The sequence below is a fragment of the Ovis aries genome, chromosome 16 (assembly GCF_016772045.2).
Source record: "Ovis aries strain OAR_USU_Benz2616 breed Rambouillet chromosome 16, ARS-UI_Ramb_v3.0, whole genome shotgun sequence".
In the NCBI taxonomy this organism is placed as follows: Eukaryota; Metazoa; Chordata; class Mammalia; order Artiodactyla; family Bovidae; genus Ovis; species Ovis aries.
This window is the reverse complement of record NC_056069.1, coordinates 24,667,879-24,683,012: the sequence shown is the minus strand read 5'-3', so window position 1 is coordinate 24,683,012 and position 15,134 is coordinate 24,667,879. Positions and strand designations below refer to the sequence as shown.

The 15,134-nt window shown below is 42.8% G+C and overlaps 1 protein-coding gene and 1 long non-coding RNA gene across 2 annotated transcripts in view; one reads left to right on the top strand and one right to left on the bottom strand.

Annotated features, from left to right (window-relative positions):
• Positions 1-450: 450 nt before the first annotated feature.
• LOC132657951 (uncharacterized) lies at positions 451-13,724 on the top strand. The gene is made up of 2 exons (XM_060400434.1): positions 451-4,991; positions 7,532-13,724. The coding sequence occupies exon 2, from the start codon at positions 12,724-12,726 to the stop codon at positions 13,639-13,641; it is 918 nt and encodes a 305-aa protein (XP_060256417.1). The 5' UTR covers positions 451-4,991; positions 7,532-12,723; the 3' UTR covers positions 13,642-13,724.
• LOC132657953 (uncharacterized) overlaps positions 6,136-15,134 on the bottom strand; it is a 45,585-nt gene continuing 36,586 nt past the window's right edge. The window contains exon 2 of the long non-coding RNA XR_009596773.1: positions 6,136-7,032. This is a non-coding gene — a long non-coding RNA (uncharacterized LOC132657953). The remainder of the gene's footprint in view (positions 7,033-15,134) is intronic.

The following is a 15,134-nucleotide window of genomic DNA, read 5'->3' as shown; positions in this document are numbered from 1 at the left end:
ATTTTTGCCTGGAAAATCCCATGGATAGAGGAGTCTGGTGGGCTATTGCCCATGCTGTCACAAAGAGTCAGACACAACTGAGTGACTGAGCATGAGCATTCAGGGTATTTTGGAAGAAAATTTCCAGTCAAGACCTCAGTGCCACTATTTCAAAATTGAACTACAAATTTATGATAGTGTGGCAAAAGATTCATCGAAATGTCAGCTTCTTAGGCTGTTCAATTTCCTGTTTAATGGGAACAAAAACTGTCTTTGTCGACAAGGAGACTTTAAGGCTTATATAATAATGGAACTAAAAATCCAGAGCAGACAGGTCTAAAGCAATAGAAAAATTCCACTTAAACTTGATCTCCAGCAGTTTCCATCTCCAGGGTGAATGGAGGAAAAAATAGCTATCAACATTGAGCTCCCTCACCACCCCCAGGACATGTGGCTTTGCAAAGTCTCCTGTGAGCCAAGTCAGTACAGATTGATTCCTGATAGTCATGTGAAAGCCTATCAGTTTTCCCTCTGAGGCTAGGGTGCCAGAAGCTTATATGTTCAATCAAAACAGCCCAAACTGGATGTTATAATGAATATGTATTTTTGAGCACCTGACTTCCTTTGGAGCTATATCTCATTCAGTCTGAGGCCATGATATTTGTTGAAAAGTTCCCCATCCTGTACTCCTAGGGGTGTGTATGTGTTTATTAGTTATCTATATCTGTATAACTAATAACTAAACTTAATAGATTAAAACAATAAACAGTATCTCATAGCTTCTAAGCATCAGGAATTTGAGCATAGCCTATTTTGCCTCAAGATCTCTCACAAGACCAGGATAATTTGTTAGTCATTGTTAAAATCATCCTAAGTAAGGCTCAATTAAGGGGAGATCTGCTTCTAAACTCACCCACAAGGTGGTTGGCAGAGGCTGAGTCCTTGCTGCTCTTGAGAGAGCCATCAATTTCTTGCCAAGTAGTCCTTTTCATAGGGCAGTTCACAATATGGCAGGGTAAGTGAGATGGAAGTAACACAATCTCGTAAGTGACATCCTATTACTTTTACTTAATTCTATCCATTAGAAGTGAGTCCAAGGACTTCCCCTGTGGTCCAGAGGGTAAGAATCCACCTTGCAATGTAGGGATACAGGTTCAGTCCCTGATTGGGAAACTAAGATCCCACAAGTGGAAGGGCAGCTAAGCAAGGGGGCCACAACTACTGAGCCTGATTGCCACACTGAAAGGTCCCACATGCCCCAAGACGTTATGCAGTCAAATAAATAAATAAATACATTAAAAAAAAAAAGTGAGTCCAGCATACACTTAAGAAGGAGAGAATACATGAAGTCAGGAAAACTAGGAGATAGGAACCAGTGGAGGCCACCCTAGCGGCTGTGCACCACAGGGCTGTGCTGACAGTTCAGGGAAATCATGTGACATGTTCTGTTTCTCTGGCCGCAACGATTGGTTCATCAATGATACCTGATCCAAGTCAGGCCAATGAGACTAACCCTGGAATTCTGGCCAGAACTTTTGGGAAAGAGACCTTCTTTCTCCACTGGTGGTGTTTCTAAGAAATCAGCCTGGACCTTCATTGGCTATCTCTGTCACCATCTTGGGAAAGTATCTTGAAAATGAAGCCAAAACAGAGGAAAAAAAAAACAACCAACAACCCAGAAGACAAAAGTGAGATATTCTTGGTGTCATTGTTTGAATACCTTGATCTAGATGCATTTAAAGACAATTTTACCCCAAGATTTTTCATTATATGACCCAATAAAAGCCTTCTTTTATTTATTTGTTTGACTGGGCGGGATCTTAGTTGCGGCATGCAGGATCTATTAATTGAGGCACGGGGGTGGGGTAGTAGGGGGAATCTTTTAGGTGCAGCATGGCATGTGGGATGCAGTTCCCTGACCAGGGACGGAAACTGGACCCCCTGCATTGGGAGTGCAGAATCTTAGCTGCTGGACCACTAGGGAAGTCCCGAAAATCTTCTCTTTTTGCTTAAGCCACTTTGAATTGAGTTTCTGTCACTTGCTCCATACAGTACGAAAAGCTACTCTATTTGTTTTTAAAATTTTCTGTCTGGTAAAAAAGAATCAGCAAGATCTTATAGCTGGGCAGGGATGACAGACCAAGCCACTTTTTATATTTGTAGTAAACTATTTGCTCAGTACCTTAAATTTATTGGGCCTCAACCAATGAGAGAATTTTAACTAATTTGTCCTAAGTCCTTGTCAGCACAACAGCAGATTGAGTAGTTCCCTGTTGCCCTTCAGATGCTCAGCTGGCTCCTTGTGTCTGAACTTGGGTTTGAGAGATAGCTCTACTCCAAGTCAGTTTTTCTCAACCAGGGTGATTTAACAAGGCTGGAGACATTTTTGGTTGTCACAACTGAAGCGGCAGATTGCTACTGTCATCTAATGGGTAGGGGTCAGGAATGCTGCTAAGCTTTCTACAATGTGCAGGACTGCCACCTCCCAACAACCCCAACAAAGAATTGTCTTACCTAAAATCTGTGTGGTGCTGAGCTCGAGAAATCCTTCTCTAAACCATCTATGGGTAACTTAGCAAATTACACTGAAAGACTACGTTAGCTTGTTCCTGGTTAAATAATACTACAAGAAGGTGCAAGCTTGAAGATGTCAAAATGTGCTCACTTGGAAGAGAGTCTGTCTTTGTCCTGCCTCCCATGGTGGACCCTAAAGCTTGAAAAGTAATACAGCAGAGAGTGGATTCTTAATGTTTCTTCTAAAACTGTTTAAAAGGATTCCTTAGGCATGTATTTACATCCTCTGTTCTTTCCTAATACAAAGATTTCCATTCCAGGGTGATCTGAAATGCTGAGTGAGGAAAGAAAGTTATTTTTGATAGCTGATGGGATCTGGTGCCACATCCTGCTTATAGATTCAAATCAATACCAGGATCCTGATTTTAAAGACTAAGGGCCTTTTTCCCTAGCTGGAATATGGGGCAATTAGTATTTTAATCTATGACACTAGGATTTGAATGGAAAAACCAGGACTAAAAACATAATCCTATTCTTTGTACTAGTAAAAAATTTAGTTTTTGTATGATCAGATGATATTTAGCTTCTCTGCTTCCTTCCCGTCTCAGGGATGTGTTTTAAGCCCCATATAGGATGGCCATGAATAGAGATGTGCTCTTTCATTTGTTTACGCACTGACTGAATAAATGTTTGCCTATTTCCCATAGTGCCTAGCACACAGTGAGTATTCAATACCCTTTACATCGTGCTTTGTTATAAGGGATTCTTCAATTGCTAATAACATGTTCTCCCACTCCCTCTTGCAGGCTGGAGGGTTAACAGCTGTTTTCCAAGGTTCCAGGGCTTCCTTGCGCAGTGGTGGCCAGTTGTATCAAGCATCAGAGTGTACATGAGTGAACCAACGGGTCTAGAATCCAGCTAAAGGATTCTCCTCCTCAAACTGTGTGCTTGACCCAGAGCTGTGTTTACCAAAGACACTGCCCATTAGCCAAGCCATGCTCCCCATGGAGCCACATTCCTCCAAGAGGAATGCCCTTGACTTCAACAGAATTGAGTGGCCATTATGAGGACTCCTACCTAAGTTGCCCTCAGGATATCTGACAGAGACTTTTCCACCTGCATGCAGACGTCCATGAGCCCCTCGAGCTCGAGCCTTATTGCAGGTTTCCATTATCTACACCTACAGCCTGGATTCACAGGCACTGTAATTTTCAGCTCAGCAGGGTCTTATTAAATCCTACTACCTGACCATAAAAATATAGCAGGTGCTTATTAGGCCCTGACATATACTGAAATACAAATTACATGGACACTTTGCTAACAGCATGCACCTGTGTTTTTGACTTGAAGTCCATGTTGCCTTTGGCTTTACTGCACGTTAATCATTTGGAAAATAGAGTTGACATGTTGTGATTCCCCTCCTGCAGTTAATTGCTACCTAAGATCCCAAGAAGGTGAGTGAGAAGAAACTACCCTGAATCAAAAGGTGAGGCCTTGGAATTCCCTGGTGGTTCAGTGGTTAAGACTCTGTACTTCCATCACAAGGGGGTACAGGTTCGATCCCTGGTTAGGGGAACTAAGATCCCACATGCCAGGCTGAGCAGCTTAAAAAAAAAAGCGATGCCATTCATATTAACTTAGATCTAAGAAAGGCACTTGAGGACATTATTGAGCCAACTATTTATTATATTTGACTCCTTAGGAAAACTAAGAAGGGTTTTCCTTCTTAGTGAATGATACCGCCAACCACCCCAGTCCTCAAGTTGGAAACCTGGATGTCATCCTTGCCCCTCATTTCTCTCTCCCTTGCAGACTGTCAACCCCACCTCTTTAACAACTCTTTTACCAACTTTGCCTCTTCACCTCAAGACCTCACTGCCTTAGTCTAGTGGTCACCATCTGTTGGCTGGGCTTTTACAGTGAAGTGTAGCCCGGCTTCCAATCCCTTCTCCGGGCAGCTGCCCCAAAGACCGTGAAACTATGAATCTGATCATGCTGTTCCCCAGCCCATGCTGTTCCTTTCCTCTGATGTTCTTTTCTTCACGCTTGTGCTTCTGATGAACATCTAGCTCTTCAGCTTTATGAATCATCGCATGTGAGGGTTTTTTCTTGCCAACATCTTCTGCCAACACTTTTGTAGGAGTGGCCACCCTAACCTTTGCCCCCTGCTGTATCCTGAATACACTTCTTCAGCCCACCTGTGTCCTCCACACTGGAAACTTTTTCAAGGCCAGGATGCCTTCAGCCTATAGTGTCCTAATGGCTACTGGGCAGAGCAGTCGCTTATTAAATGCCTGTGGTTTACAAGAATGCTGTTTTGTGCTTTGCTGTTCCCAAAGCACTTTGAAAACATTGCCTCACCTAAAACACTTTTTTTTTTTCCTGAGACTTTCATCCTGGCTTTTGAGAAAGTCCCTCAATATCTTTGAACCTAATGCCCTTATGTATCAGAATATAGTCATACTTATTTGTGAATTAAAGTCCGTGTTCTACTTCTTGTCTTGAAGCTATCTCTAAAAAAGTGAGAGAAAAATGACTCTTTCCACTGTGTTGTGGGTAACTGCACAATTACAAGTGCAGGTGCTTGTGACAGAACTGAAAACTTTATATCTCCATTCCGTTCAGTTCAGTTCAGTTCAGTTCAGTCTCTCAGTCGTGTCCGACTCTTTGTGACCCCATGAATCGCAGCACGCCAGGCCTCCCTGTCCATCACCAACTCCCAGAGTTCACTCAGACTCACGTCCATCGAGTCCGTGATGCCATCCAGCCATCTCATCCTCGGTCGTCCCCTTCTCCTCCTGCCCCCAATCCCTCCCAGCATAAGGGTCTTTTCCAATGAGTCAACTCTTCGCATGAGGTGGCCAAAGTACTGGAGTTTCAGCTTTAGCATCATTCCTTCCAAAAGAAATCCCAGGGCTGATCTCCTTCAGAATGGACTGGTTGGATCTCCTTGCATTAACCAAATTCAAATTTCAGTTTCCACTTTTCCAATCACTCAGATCCAGGTGTTGTCTGTGTGGAATACATATCACTGTACTTTTTGGAATGAATTTGTGTACTAAATTATACAGTTTAATAAAGCCAAAGGACCAATGAATTTTTTGTCACTGTATTAGTCTTTCACACAGATAAAGCTGTCTATAATGCGATTATTATAACCACTGTCCCCACGGTGCTGCATTTATCTTTAGTGAGTCTCCTTCTTGCTGAAGCCAGGAGATAATTTGATTAGAACATCGATAAAATGCTTATTGTGTGTTTTCCACAGCAACTATAGTAATTTGTGTTATCCAAGTTATATAAGGTTTGATTCTCTCTGAAAGAGTTTGTGAATATCTAACCCCTGTATTATATTGGGACTAAAATACTAGTCCAAATTACTGAAAGAGAAGACTAGAAACTAGGGGGATAGAAAGGCAAGATCACTTTCAGTTGAGAGATCAATCCATCCTTGTATTATGGAGGAAAAGTAGACTTTCCTTTAAGGCCAAGTAATAAATAACACCAGTCAACTTTCCGTGTTAAACACCTTAAAATACTTCATTTGATCCTTTAGAGAGCCCCATGAGGTTAGCATTTATAATCATATTTTATAAAGGAAGAAACTTAAGCACACACACACACAAAGCAGAGTCAAAGGAGTGGCAGCAAAAAAATTTAATTCACAGAACTGGTTTCTGCTTCCACTCAGTCAACCCACTCTGTAAATTAGGCAGTGTCTGATGATAGCATTATCAGGTCTTACCTGAACAGATGAATGATTTGCCAAATCTGCTCCAGCTCTGCTGTGGTTTAAGCCCCCTAATCCCTGTTCTATGAACACGGCTGGGAGAATTGATGCGATAGTCTGGATTAGCTCTCCCTCTGAAGTTAGACATTCCCAGACTGCTTACACAAGATGGATTTGAGTTTTGGAGAAAGGTGTAGTATGTGTTTGGCTTGGGGAGGAGGCGGGTAGCGGGTGGGAAGGGAGACAGTTTGGGAAACCCTGCATCCTCACTGTTCTTCTTAGAGGTTCTTCTCATTTTGAAAGCCGATTTACCATTTCTTTGTGTCCTTAGTCACTCAGTCTTGTCCGACTCTTTGTGACCTCATGGACTATAGACCGACAGGTTCCTTTGTGCATGGGGTTCTCTAGGCAAGAATGCTGGAGTGGGTTACCATTCCCTTCTCTAGGGGATCTTCCCAACCTAGGGATCGAACATAAGTCTCCCATGTCTTCTGCATTGCAGGCAGATTCTTTACTGTCTGAGCCACCAAGGAAGCCTACCATTTCTTTAGTCAGTAAAAAATAGTTCTCTGAGGATCCATGGACTCTGCTGGAAGCAAAGTGCCACCTCTGACTGACCATCCTTGAATGCAGAACATCATGGCCTTTCGAAAGACATAGCAATCAAGATCTGGTGAAGGGAGCAGGGCTCAGACTGCAAATCAATTGCTTCATAGTCACTGGTGAGCACTTTTTCCAGGCACCCAGAAGAGTATAGGTTCCCAAGCCTCTGTTCATGGGACTTGGAATCCACTGGAAAATTCCACCACCTACAGAGGCAAAAACGAATTTTAGAAAACTAGTAATTCAAAGCAAAACAAAACAACCCATCTCCCTGAGGGTATTTGAATTTAGCTTCTGATGAAAATAAGGCCATTTCAGTGACATCATACAGCCATGTTTATCTTTTCCTACCATCTCTGATTGGAGCCAGCTCAGTGCTTGTCCCTGGCCAAAACTAACAGCTGGGCGTCTTTTGCAGCATTGAGAAGCCACACTTTTATTCAGTGCTGAGAATTCTCTCTAAGGAATGTTTCACAGAACTGTGCTCAGTGTCCACCTCTTCTCTAGGGAAACAAGTCCAGGATGATGTTAAGGGTAATCAGTTATCACAGAGTCAAAGTTCGTATCATTAAATCAGGGTATTGTTTCTGTGGATATTTGACTTAGTATGTGCTTAAAAGGACTCCAGATAAAGCATTGTGACCAATTCCTCTTTCACTTCTCTCTCTGCAAAAAAAAATAAAAGCTAAACATTAAAATCCACAGGCTTGAATCTATTCTCTTCTATACAAGGCTATTATTAATGTAACTTTTATTGAGTCCGTACTGTATTTAAGGCTCAATTTTGGATGTCATGCTAAATGGAAAGGTGAGAAAGACAATCTTTCTCCTCTCTAGAAGATATTGAGAAGATATCACCACATATAAAATGTCTGAACAAACCTTGTGATAATCATCACTAGTTGAAGAAACCTCTAGGAGTCAGAGGAACAATCTGAGAGGAGAGATTTGAACTGGACTTAAAAATGTATAGGACTTAAGAGGGACAGGATATATGTATACTTACTGCTGATCCAGGTTTCCTGGCAGCTCAGTATTAAAAGAATCTGCCTGCCATGCAGGAGACGTGGGTTCCATCATCCATGGGAAGACGCCCTGGAGAAGGACATGGGAACCCACTCCAGTATTCTTGCCTGGGAAATCCCATGGACAGAGGAGATTGGTGGACTACAGTCCATGGAGCCGCAAAAGGATTGGACCTGATTTAGCAATTAAGCAACAACAACAATAGCTGATTCACGTTGTCCCACAGCAGAAACTAACACAACATTGTAAAGCAATTATACTCCAGTTAAAAAAAATTTTTTAATGCGCAGGACCTTCCTGAGTAGCTTCAGCAGAGTTGTACATGATTGATTACACTGTACAACACTTGGGGAAACAGCCACATTAACTGTAGCTATTCATTGTCAATGAATGTTGTGGCCTGTAAGTTTTAGCTGCCACTGAACAGGGCCAGCGCAGATACACTGAACATATTAACAGAGACCAGAAAACTTCTCACCTCTACCAGCTCTCCTATTGCACAGAGTGGAGTTAACCAGAGATCCCAAGAAGGCTCGCATGTTCTTGCTCTAGTCTCTACAAAGGTTGAGTGCAGCTCAGAGTGGAGAAGGAATGGCAATCCACTCCAGTATTCTTGCCTGGAGAATCCTGTGGACAGAGGAGCCTGGTGGGCTGCTGTCCATGGGGTCATACAGAGTCAGACACGACTGAAGCGACTTAGTGTGCATTACTGCACTGGAGAAGGAATGGCAACCCACTCCAGCATTCTTGCCTGGAGAATCCCAGGGACAGAGGAGCCTAGTGGGGTGCCATCTATGGGATCGCACAGGGTTGGACACAACAGAAACGACTTAGCAGCAGCAGCAGAATAGTCTTGGGAAGATTCTGGTCACTGGTCCAACGGGCACCTGGTCCCTGGAGCACATTCCCCTTGTAGGGTCCTGCATTTAAACAGACAAGACCCCCCTTTCTCTTTCTACCTCCTGGGCTATGTTTCTTGTAGCTCAGCTTCCCAGAGATGTGCAGAGGCCAGAGTAGCGGATCCAGCCAAAACATGTCCTTGGCACAGATGCCAAGATAGAGTCTTGAAGAGCAAAGGAAGCCTAGCAGATAACTGGCTTCCTCTGAAGGAATCCAGAAGGTTATGAATACAGCAAGCTGTTGGCACCAGTGGGGGATGGAAACTGGGTCTTGCAAACTGAATCCCAGCTTGTCTGTATAGCTTGGCGGCCTGGAGGCAGTCAAACCTGGCACCTGTGGAGGGTGAACAAGAGCTGGGCGCAGGATGCCATGGGCGCTCCCTTTTGGTGGTGTGGCCTTTCCCAGGAGCCCAGCCAAACCACAGAGAAGGGAGCTGAGTCACACAGGGAGCTGAGCTGTGTGCTCTGACCACCAGAGGGGCTGCTTCAGGCTAAGGAGGGATAAGGAGATTTGTACTGGTTTCTTTAAAAAGAAAATACACAAGTTGTTTCTAAATAGAAAGCCAAGCCTCAGGCAGATAAGAAGTATCCCTTCCAAATTCAGGGTGGTGTCTTTCTGACTGAGGAATCACTTGGTTTCCTAGCTAAAGAAGCTATAAACTTCAGGCCTGGTGAACTTGAATCTGAGGAAATTTTGGAAGTTTGCAAAGTTTAATGCATGCCCCATGTGTGTCCTTTGCCCTAGATAAGTAAAATCCTGCCTCTAGTTGCAAACTGAAGGACTGGGAAGATTGCATTTTGTATACCAAGCAGGGGTGGTGGCTTTCAGAAGACGTAAATGAAATTCAAGACATTTACTCACTTCCCCAGACATATTTAGATCCTGAAGCTGAGGCCCTGTGATACCTCAGATACTAAATAGTTCAGTGACTTCAGTGGTCACTGAACGCCTACCTCAGCTAGTTGCGTGATAAATTGTTGCAAGACCTTTTATATCTCTGAGCTTCCGTTTCTGCATTTTCTAAAGGGTAAAATGGACTGATTGAATGCAGTTGGAACTGAGAGTTCATCCGGTTTTGTCTGGGTTGAACACAGGACCCCCACGAGAGCTCCAGGAACAAATGACAGCATCTGCTTTTATTCTGCTGAGGTTTAGTGGTTGAGAACCTAGGCTCTGATGCAAGACCTTCCTGTCTGAAACCAAACTCTGACACTCATTTGCTGTATGACTTGGCAAGTTACTTCATATCTTTATGCCTCAATTTTCCCATCAAAAAGGAATATAATAATAAGATATTCCTCATAGGTATTATAATCACATTAAGCACTTAGAATTTCACCTGCATGGTAGAAATATTCAACAAATGTTGGCATAGTATTCATTTTACATTTTAAAGATGATCCTTTGGAAGACCTGCCAGCTTAATAGCTGACAGCTTCCCTGGGGCTTGAACATAAATTTTCTACATGTCTTGGGATAGTAAACTACATTCTTTTAGAGTAAAAAAATATTTACCAAGTCTACTTGGTACAAAGGTGCAGAGAAAAGGTAAATACTTTGCCTTCATGCGGCCATTAATGGGAGATAGGCATTTTATCGTTGGTTTACTTGTCAGTAATCGTACAAAGTACTATGAACAAAGGAAGACGTTGTTAGTCTTTGGAATCCTTTTCACTTTGTTTTCATGGCAGAATCTCATTTTATCCTGACAACAGTACTGTGCAAAGCAGGCAATGTTTAGGAGATTGGTTTTCAATACTCAGTGGCTTGAGGCAATCTTTGGAGGTCCTTAGAAGCCAAGGGAGGTGAAATGAAAGTAAGGGTCTCCCCGCCCTTCCTTCAAGTACAATCAGTATATGTCTGTTTTAACTATTTGAACTTCCTCAGGAGGTTATCATTAAATCAGAGTTCTGGGTATAGAGGGTGGTATTCTCAAGCGGCACAGTGGCAAAGAATCCGCCTGCCAATGCAGCAGACACGAGATACAAGTTTGATTCCTGGGTTGGGAAAATCCGTTAGGGTAGGAAATGGCAACCCACTCCTGTATTCTTGCCTGGAAAATTCCATGGACAGAGGAACCTGGTGGGCTACAGTCCATGGAGCCGCAAAGAGTCAGACATGACTGAGCACAGCAACAGCAATGGAGGAAGAAATCCAGGATCTGTCTCCTTCCTACAAATGAGGACTTCTGAGGATGGCCTTGGCATAGAACCCGGGCTCAGGAAGGGGAGGCAGAGCCTCGGGGCTCTTTCTTCTGAAGGTATTTGCTTCCCTTTGGGTTTTATTTACTTCTTTTTTTTAAGATTGAAGCCTGTAAATAATTTAGTTTGCAGTTCCAGAGGATAAAGCCATTTCTGAGCACCTACTCCACTCAGAATTACACATGTAAAAACCTTCTAACACTGGGATGAGAATCGGGAATCAAACTCCAGGCTGGAATAAAATGCACTGCAATTCTGAAAGGCAGATAATATATTTTAACCAATTTTACAAATATACTCTGTTTAAGTTCAGTTCAGTTCAGTTCAGTCACTCAGTCGTGTCCGACTCTTTGTGACCCCATGAACCACAGCACGCCAGGCCTCCCTGTCCATCACCAACTCCCAGAGTCCACCCAAACCCATGTCCACTGAGTTGGTGAAAAAAATTATTGACCTGATTTATAAAATAAGCATTTTTAGAATAATTATTGCTTATCAGTGTATTCATTTCAGTGCACTGGCAATTTACTGATTACATTTAAATTACAAGTTTAATTTAATTTGTAGAAATTAAAAATTTGCTACAAATAGCATCACAAGCTATTCACCTTTAAATTTTTCAGTTTTAGAGCAGCCAGAAAATAATTTCATAGTGATGAATTTCTGAATTTTTGTGTCCAGATTATCATTTTCTTCCTTATTGATAGTCATAGTGTTTTTGAGAGTCTCAGAAAACATTTGGGTTGATTTGGGCCATTTGGTGGAGAGTATTCTCCAAGTGGGAAGTAGGGCTTATCATAATCAGAAGGCTTAATTATTATCATTAGCATAATAATGGATAAGACTTTTACATCCGTCATTTCAGAAGTCTTGGCACTAGAATCTAAAATCAACACTGTAGCCCTGCAGAGGCTCCTTAATTTAAACAAGACACAGAAGCCTTCATGGTGTGAGTAGATGAGATCTCCAGGCATGGGCACAGGGGTCCCTGCTCCTTTCTGAATGTCCACCTGGCCTGAGAGATTCTAACATTTCCAGTCTATCTGTCATTCCCCGTGGGCTTGGAAGACATGCTGTCCCCCATCCATCCAGCCCAGCAAAGACAAAACCTAGCCTTTTGTTTTTCCTCTTGTTTTTTAATAGACTTCATTTTGAAAATACTGGCATCTGTTTAATGTGAAAAGGGAAAATTTCAGAAAATAAATACAGATGATAAAACAACACAAAATCTACAAAGTCTCTGAAGCACCTGCTTTGGTTCCCAAGCCTCCCGGTAAAATCAGGGCTCTGGTCTTCTGCCCCCGACATGGAGGAGTGGCACCACATCCCCAGCCCTTTTCCTGGTATTCTCTTTTCTTGTGGTTGCCTTGTTTTAGGTTACTGAAATGACCTCATCACACTGGGCTCAGAAGGTCATCAACTACAACATCTATTTCAGGAATGGAAAATATCTGCCATTGATTGATGGGGGCGGCATATGCAGCGGATGCTGTGTGCTCAGCCTGGATCTCCTCTCAGGAAGAGGCACTACTGGGACCGTTAGATGCTGAAGCACTGGGCGAGTGAGTCCTTACGGGAATTACTCTCTACCAATGACAGCCACAAAAACAAGTCCAGGAGCTGACTGTGGCTCAGATCAGGAACTCCTTATTGCAAAAGTCAGACTTCAATTGAAGAAAGTAGGGAAAACCACTATACCATTCAGATATGACCTAAATCAAATACCTTGATTATACAGTTGAAGTGACAAATAGATTCAAGGGATTAGATATGCTAGGCAGAGTGTCTAAAGAACTATGGACAGAGGTTTGTGATATTGTACAGGAGGCAGTGATCAAAACCTTCCCCAAGAAAAGGAAATGCAAAAAGGCAAAATGGTTGTCTGACGAGGTCTTAAAAATAGCTGAGAAAAGAAGAGAAGTGAAAGGCAAAGGAGAAAAGGAAAGATATATCCATTTGAATGCAGAGTTCCAAAGAATAGCAAGGAGAGATAAGAAAGCCTTCCTCAGTGATCAATGCAAAGAAATAGAGGAAAACAACAGAATGGGAAGGACTAGAGATCTCTTCAGGAAAATTAGAGATACCAAGGGAACATTTCATGCAAAGATGAACTCGATAAAGGACAGAAATGGTATGGACCTAACAGAAGCAGAAGATATTAAGAAGAGGTGGCAGGAATACACAGAAGAACAGTACAAAAAAGATCTTCACGACCCAGATAATCACGATAGTGTGATCACTCACCCGGAGCCAGACATCCTGGAATGTGAAGTCAAGTGGGCCTTAGGAAGCATAACTATGAACAAAGCTAGTGGAGGTGACGGAATTCCAGTGGAGCTATTTCAAATCCTAAATGATGCTGTGAAAGTGCTGCACTCAATATGCCAGCAAATTTGGAAAACTCAGCAGTGGCCACAGGACTGGAAAAAGTTGGTTTTCATTCTAATCCCAGAAAAGGGCAATGCCAAAAAATGTTCAAACTACCACACAATTGCTTTCATTTCACATGCTAGCAAAGTAATGCTCAAAATTCCCCAAGCTAGGCTTCAACAGTACATGAACTGGGAACTTCCAGATGTACAAGCTGGATTTAGAAAAGGCCAAAAACCAGAAATCAAATTGCCAACATCTGCTGGATCACAGCAAAAGCAAAGAATTCCAGAAGAATATCTATGTCTCCTTCACTGACTACTCTAAAACCTTTGACTGTGTGGATCACAACAAACTGTGGAAAATTCTCAAAGAGATGCTAATACCAGACCACCTTACCTGCTTCCCAAGAAGCCTGTATGCAGATTAAGAAGCAATAGTGAGAACTGAACATGGATCAACAGACTGGTTCAAAATTGGAAAAGGAGTATGTCAAGGCTGTGTGTTGTCACCCTGCTTATTTAACTTATACGCAGAGTACATCAGGTAAAATGCCAGGCTGGATGAAGCACAAGCTGGAATCAAGATTGCTGGGAGAAATACCAATAACTTCAGATATGCAGATGACACCACCCTTATGGCAGAAAGCGAAGAGGAACTAAAGAACCTCTTGATGAAGGTGAAAGAGGAGAGTGGAAAAGCTGGGTTAAAACTCAACATTCAAAAAACGAAGATCATGGCATCTGGTCCTATCACTTCATGGCAAACAAATGAGGAAACAGTGGAAACAGTGAAAGACTTTGTTTTCTTAGGCTCCAAAATCATTGCAGATGGCAACTGCAAAGTTGCTTGCTCCTTGGAAGAAAAGTTATGACAAACCTAGACAGCGTATTAAAAAACAGAGACATTACTTATCCAACAAAAGTCCAAATTGTCAAAGCTATGGCTTTTCCAGTAGTCATGTATGGATGTGAGAACTGAACCATAAGGCAAGCTGAGCGCCGAGAACTGATGCTTTTGAACTGTGGTATTGGAGAAGACTCTTGAGAGTCACTTGGACAGCAAGGAGATCAAACCAGTCAATCCTAAAGGAAATAAAGCCTGAATTTTCATTGAAAGGACTGATGCTGAAGCTGAAGCTCCAATACTTTGGCCACCGGATGTGAAAAATCTGCTGCTTCTCCCCCTGCCTGCCCTGCTTCCTCATCCCTTATAGATGGATTTGCAGTAGTTCTCCACAGTAAGCTGCCGCATGCAGACCATCTGACCTGCGGCAGACAAGGCTGACTTTGTGGGTTTAAGATCACAGTCCCATGCTCAGAAGGGCCTCACACTGGCTTAATGCTCTCCTTTAGTCATCTTGAAACTCAGCAATTTTTGAATATTGGCCCCTACATTTTCATGCACTGGGCCCTGCAAATTATGTATCCTGTCCCAGTGACAGTGTTTAAGGGAAAATCTACCTGGAACAGTTATGTTGAAAGGGAATCTGCAGTGTCCCTGGGCTCCGTGGGAGTGAATTCTATGGTGGATGGGCTGTGTCATTGTGGGTCTCAGGAGAGGTAGAGGCTATGTCGGCACTAACTACTTTCTGCCCCTGATTTGCTGAGCAAATCCTAGCCAAGCAAGGGACTTAGCTGAGCGTTTCACCTCTCTGACCTTTCACTTATTTCTCTTCTCTGGTCCAAGAGAAGCCTGGTTTTAAGCTTTTTAGGTCTTCTAAATTTTGATCACAGCTCAGTCTGAGGCATGCTTTTCTCTCCAGCCTTTTTTACCAGCAGGCACACTCACACACAGGCCTGTACTAGGAT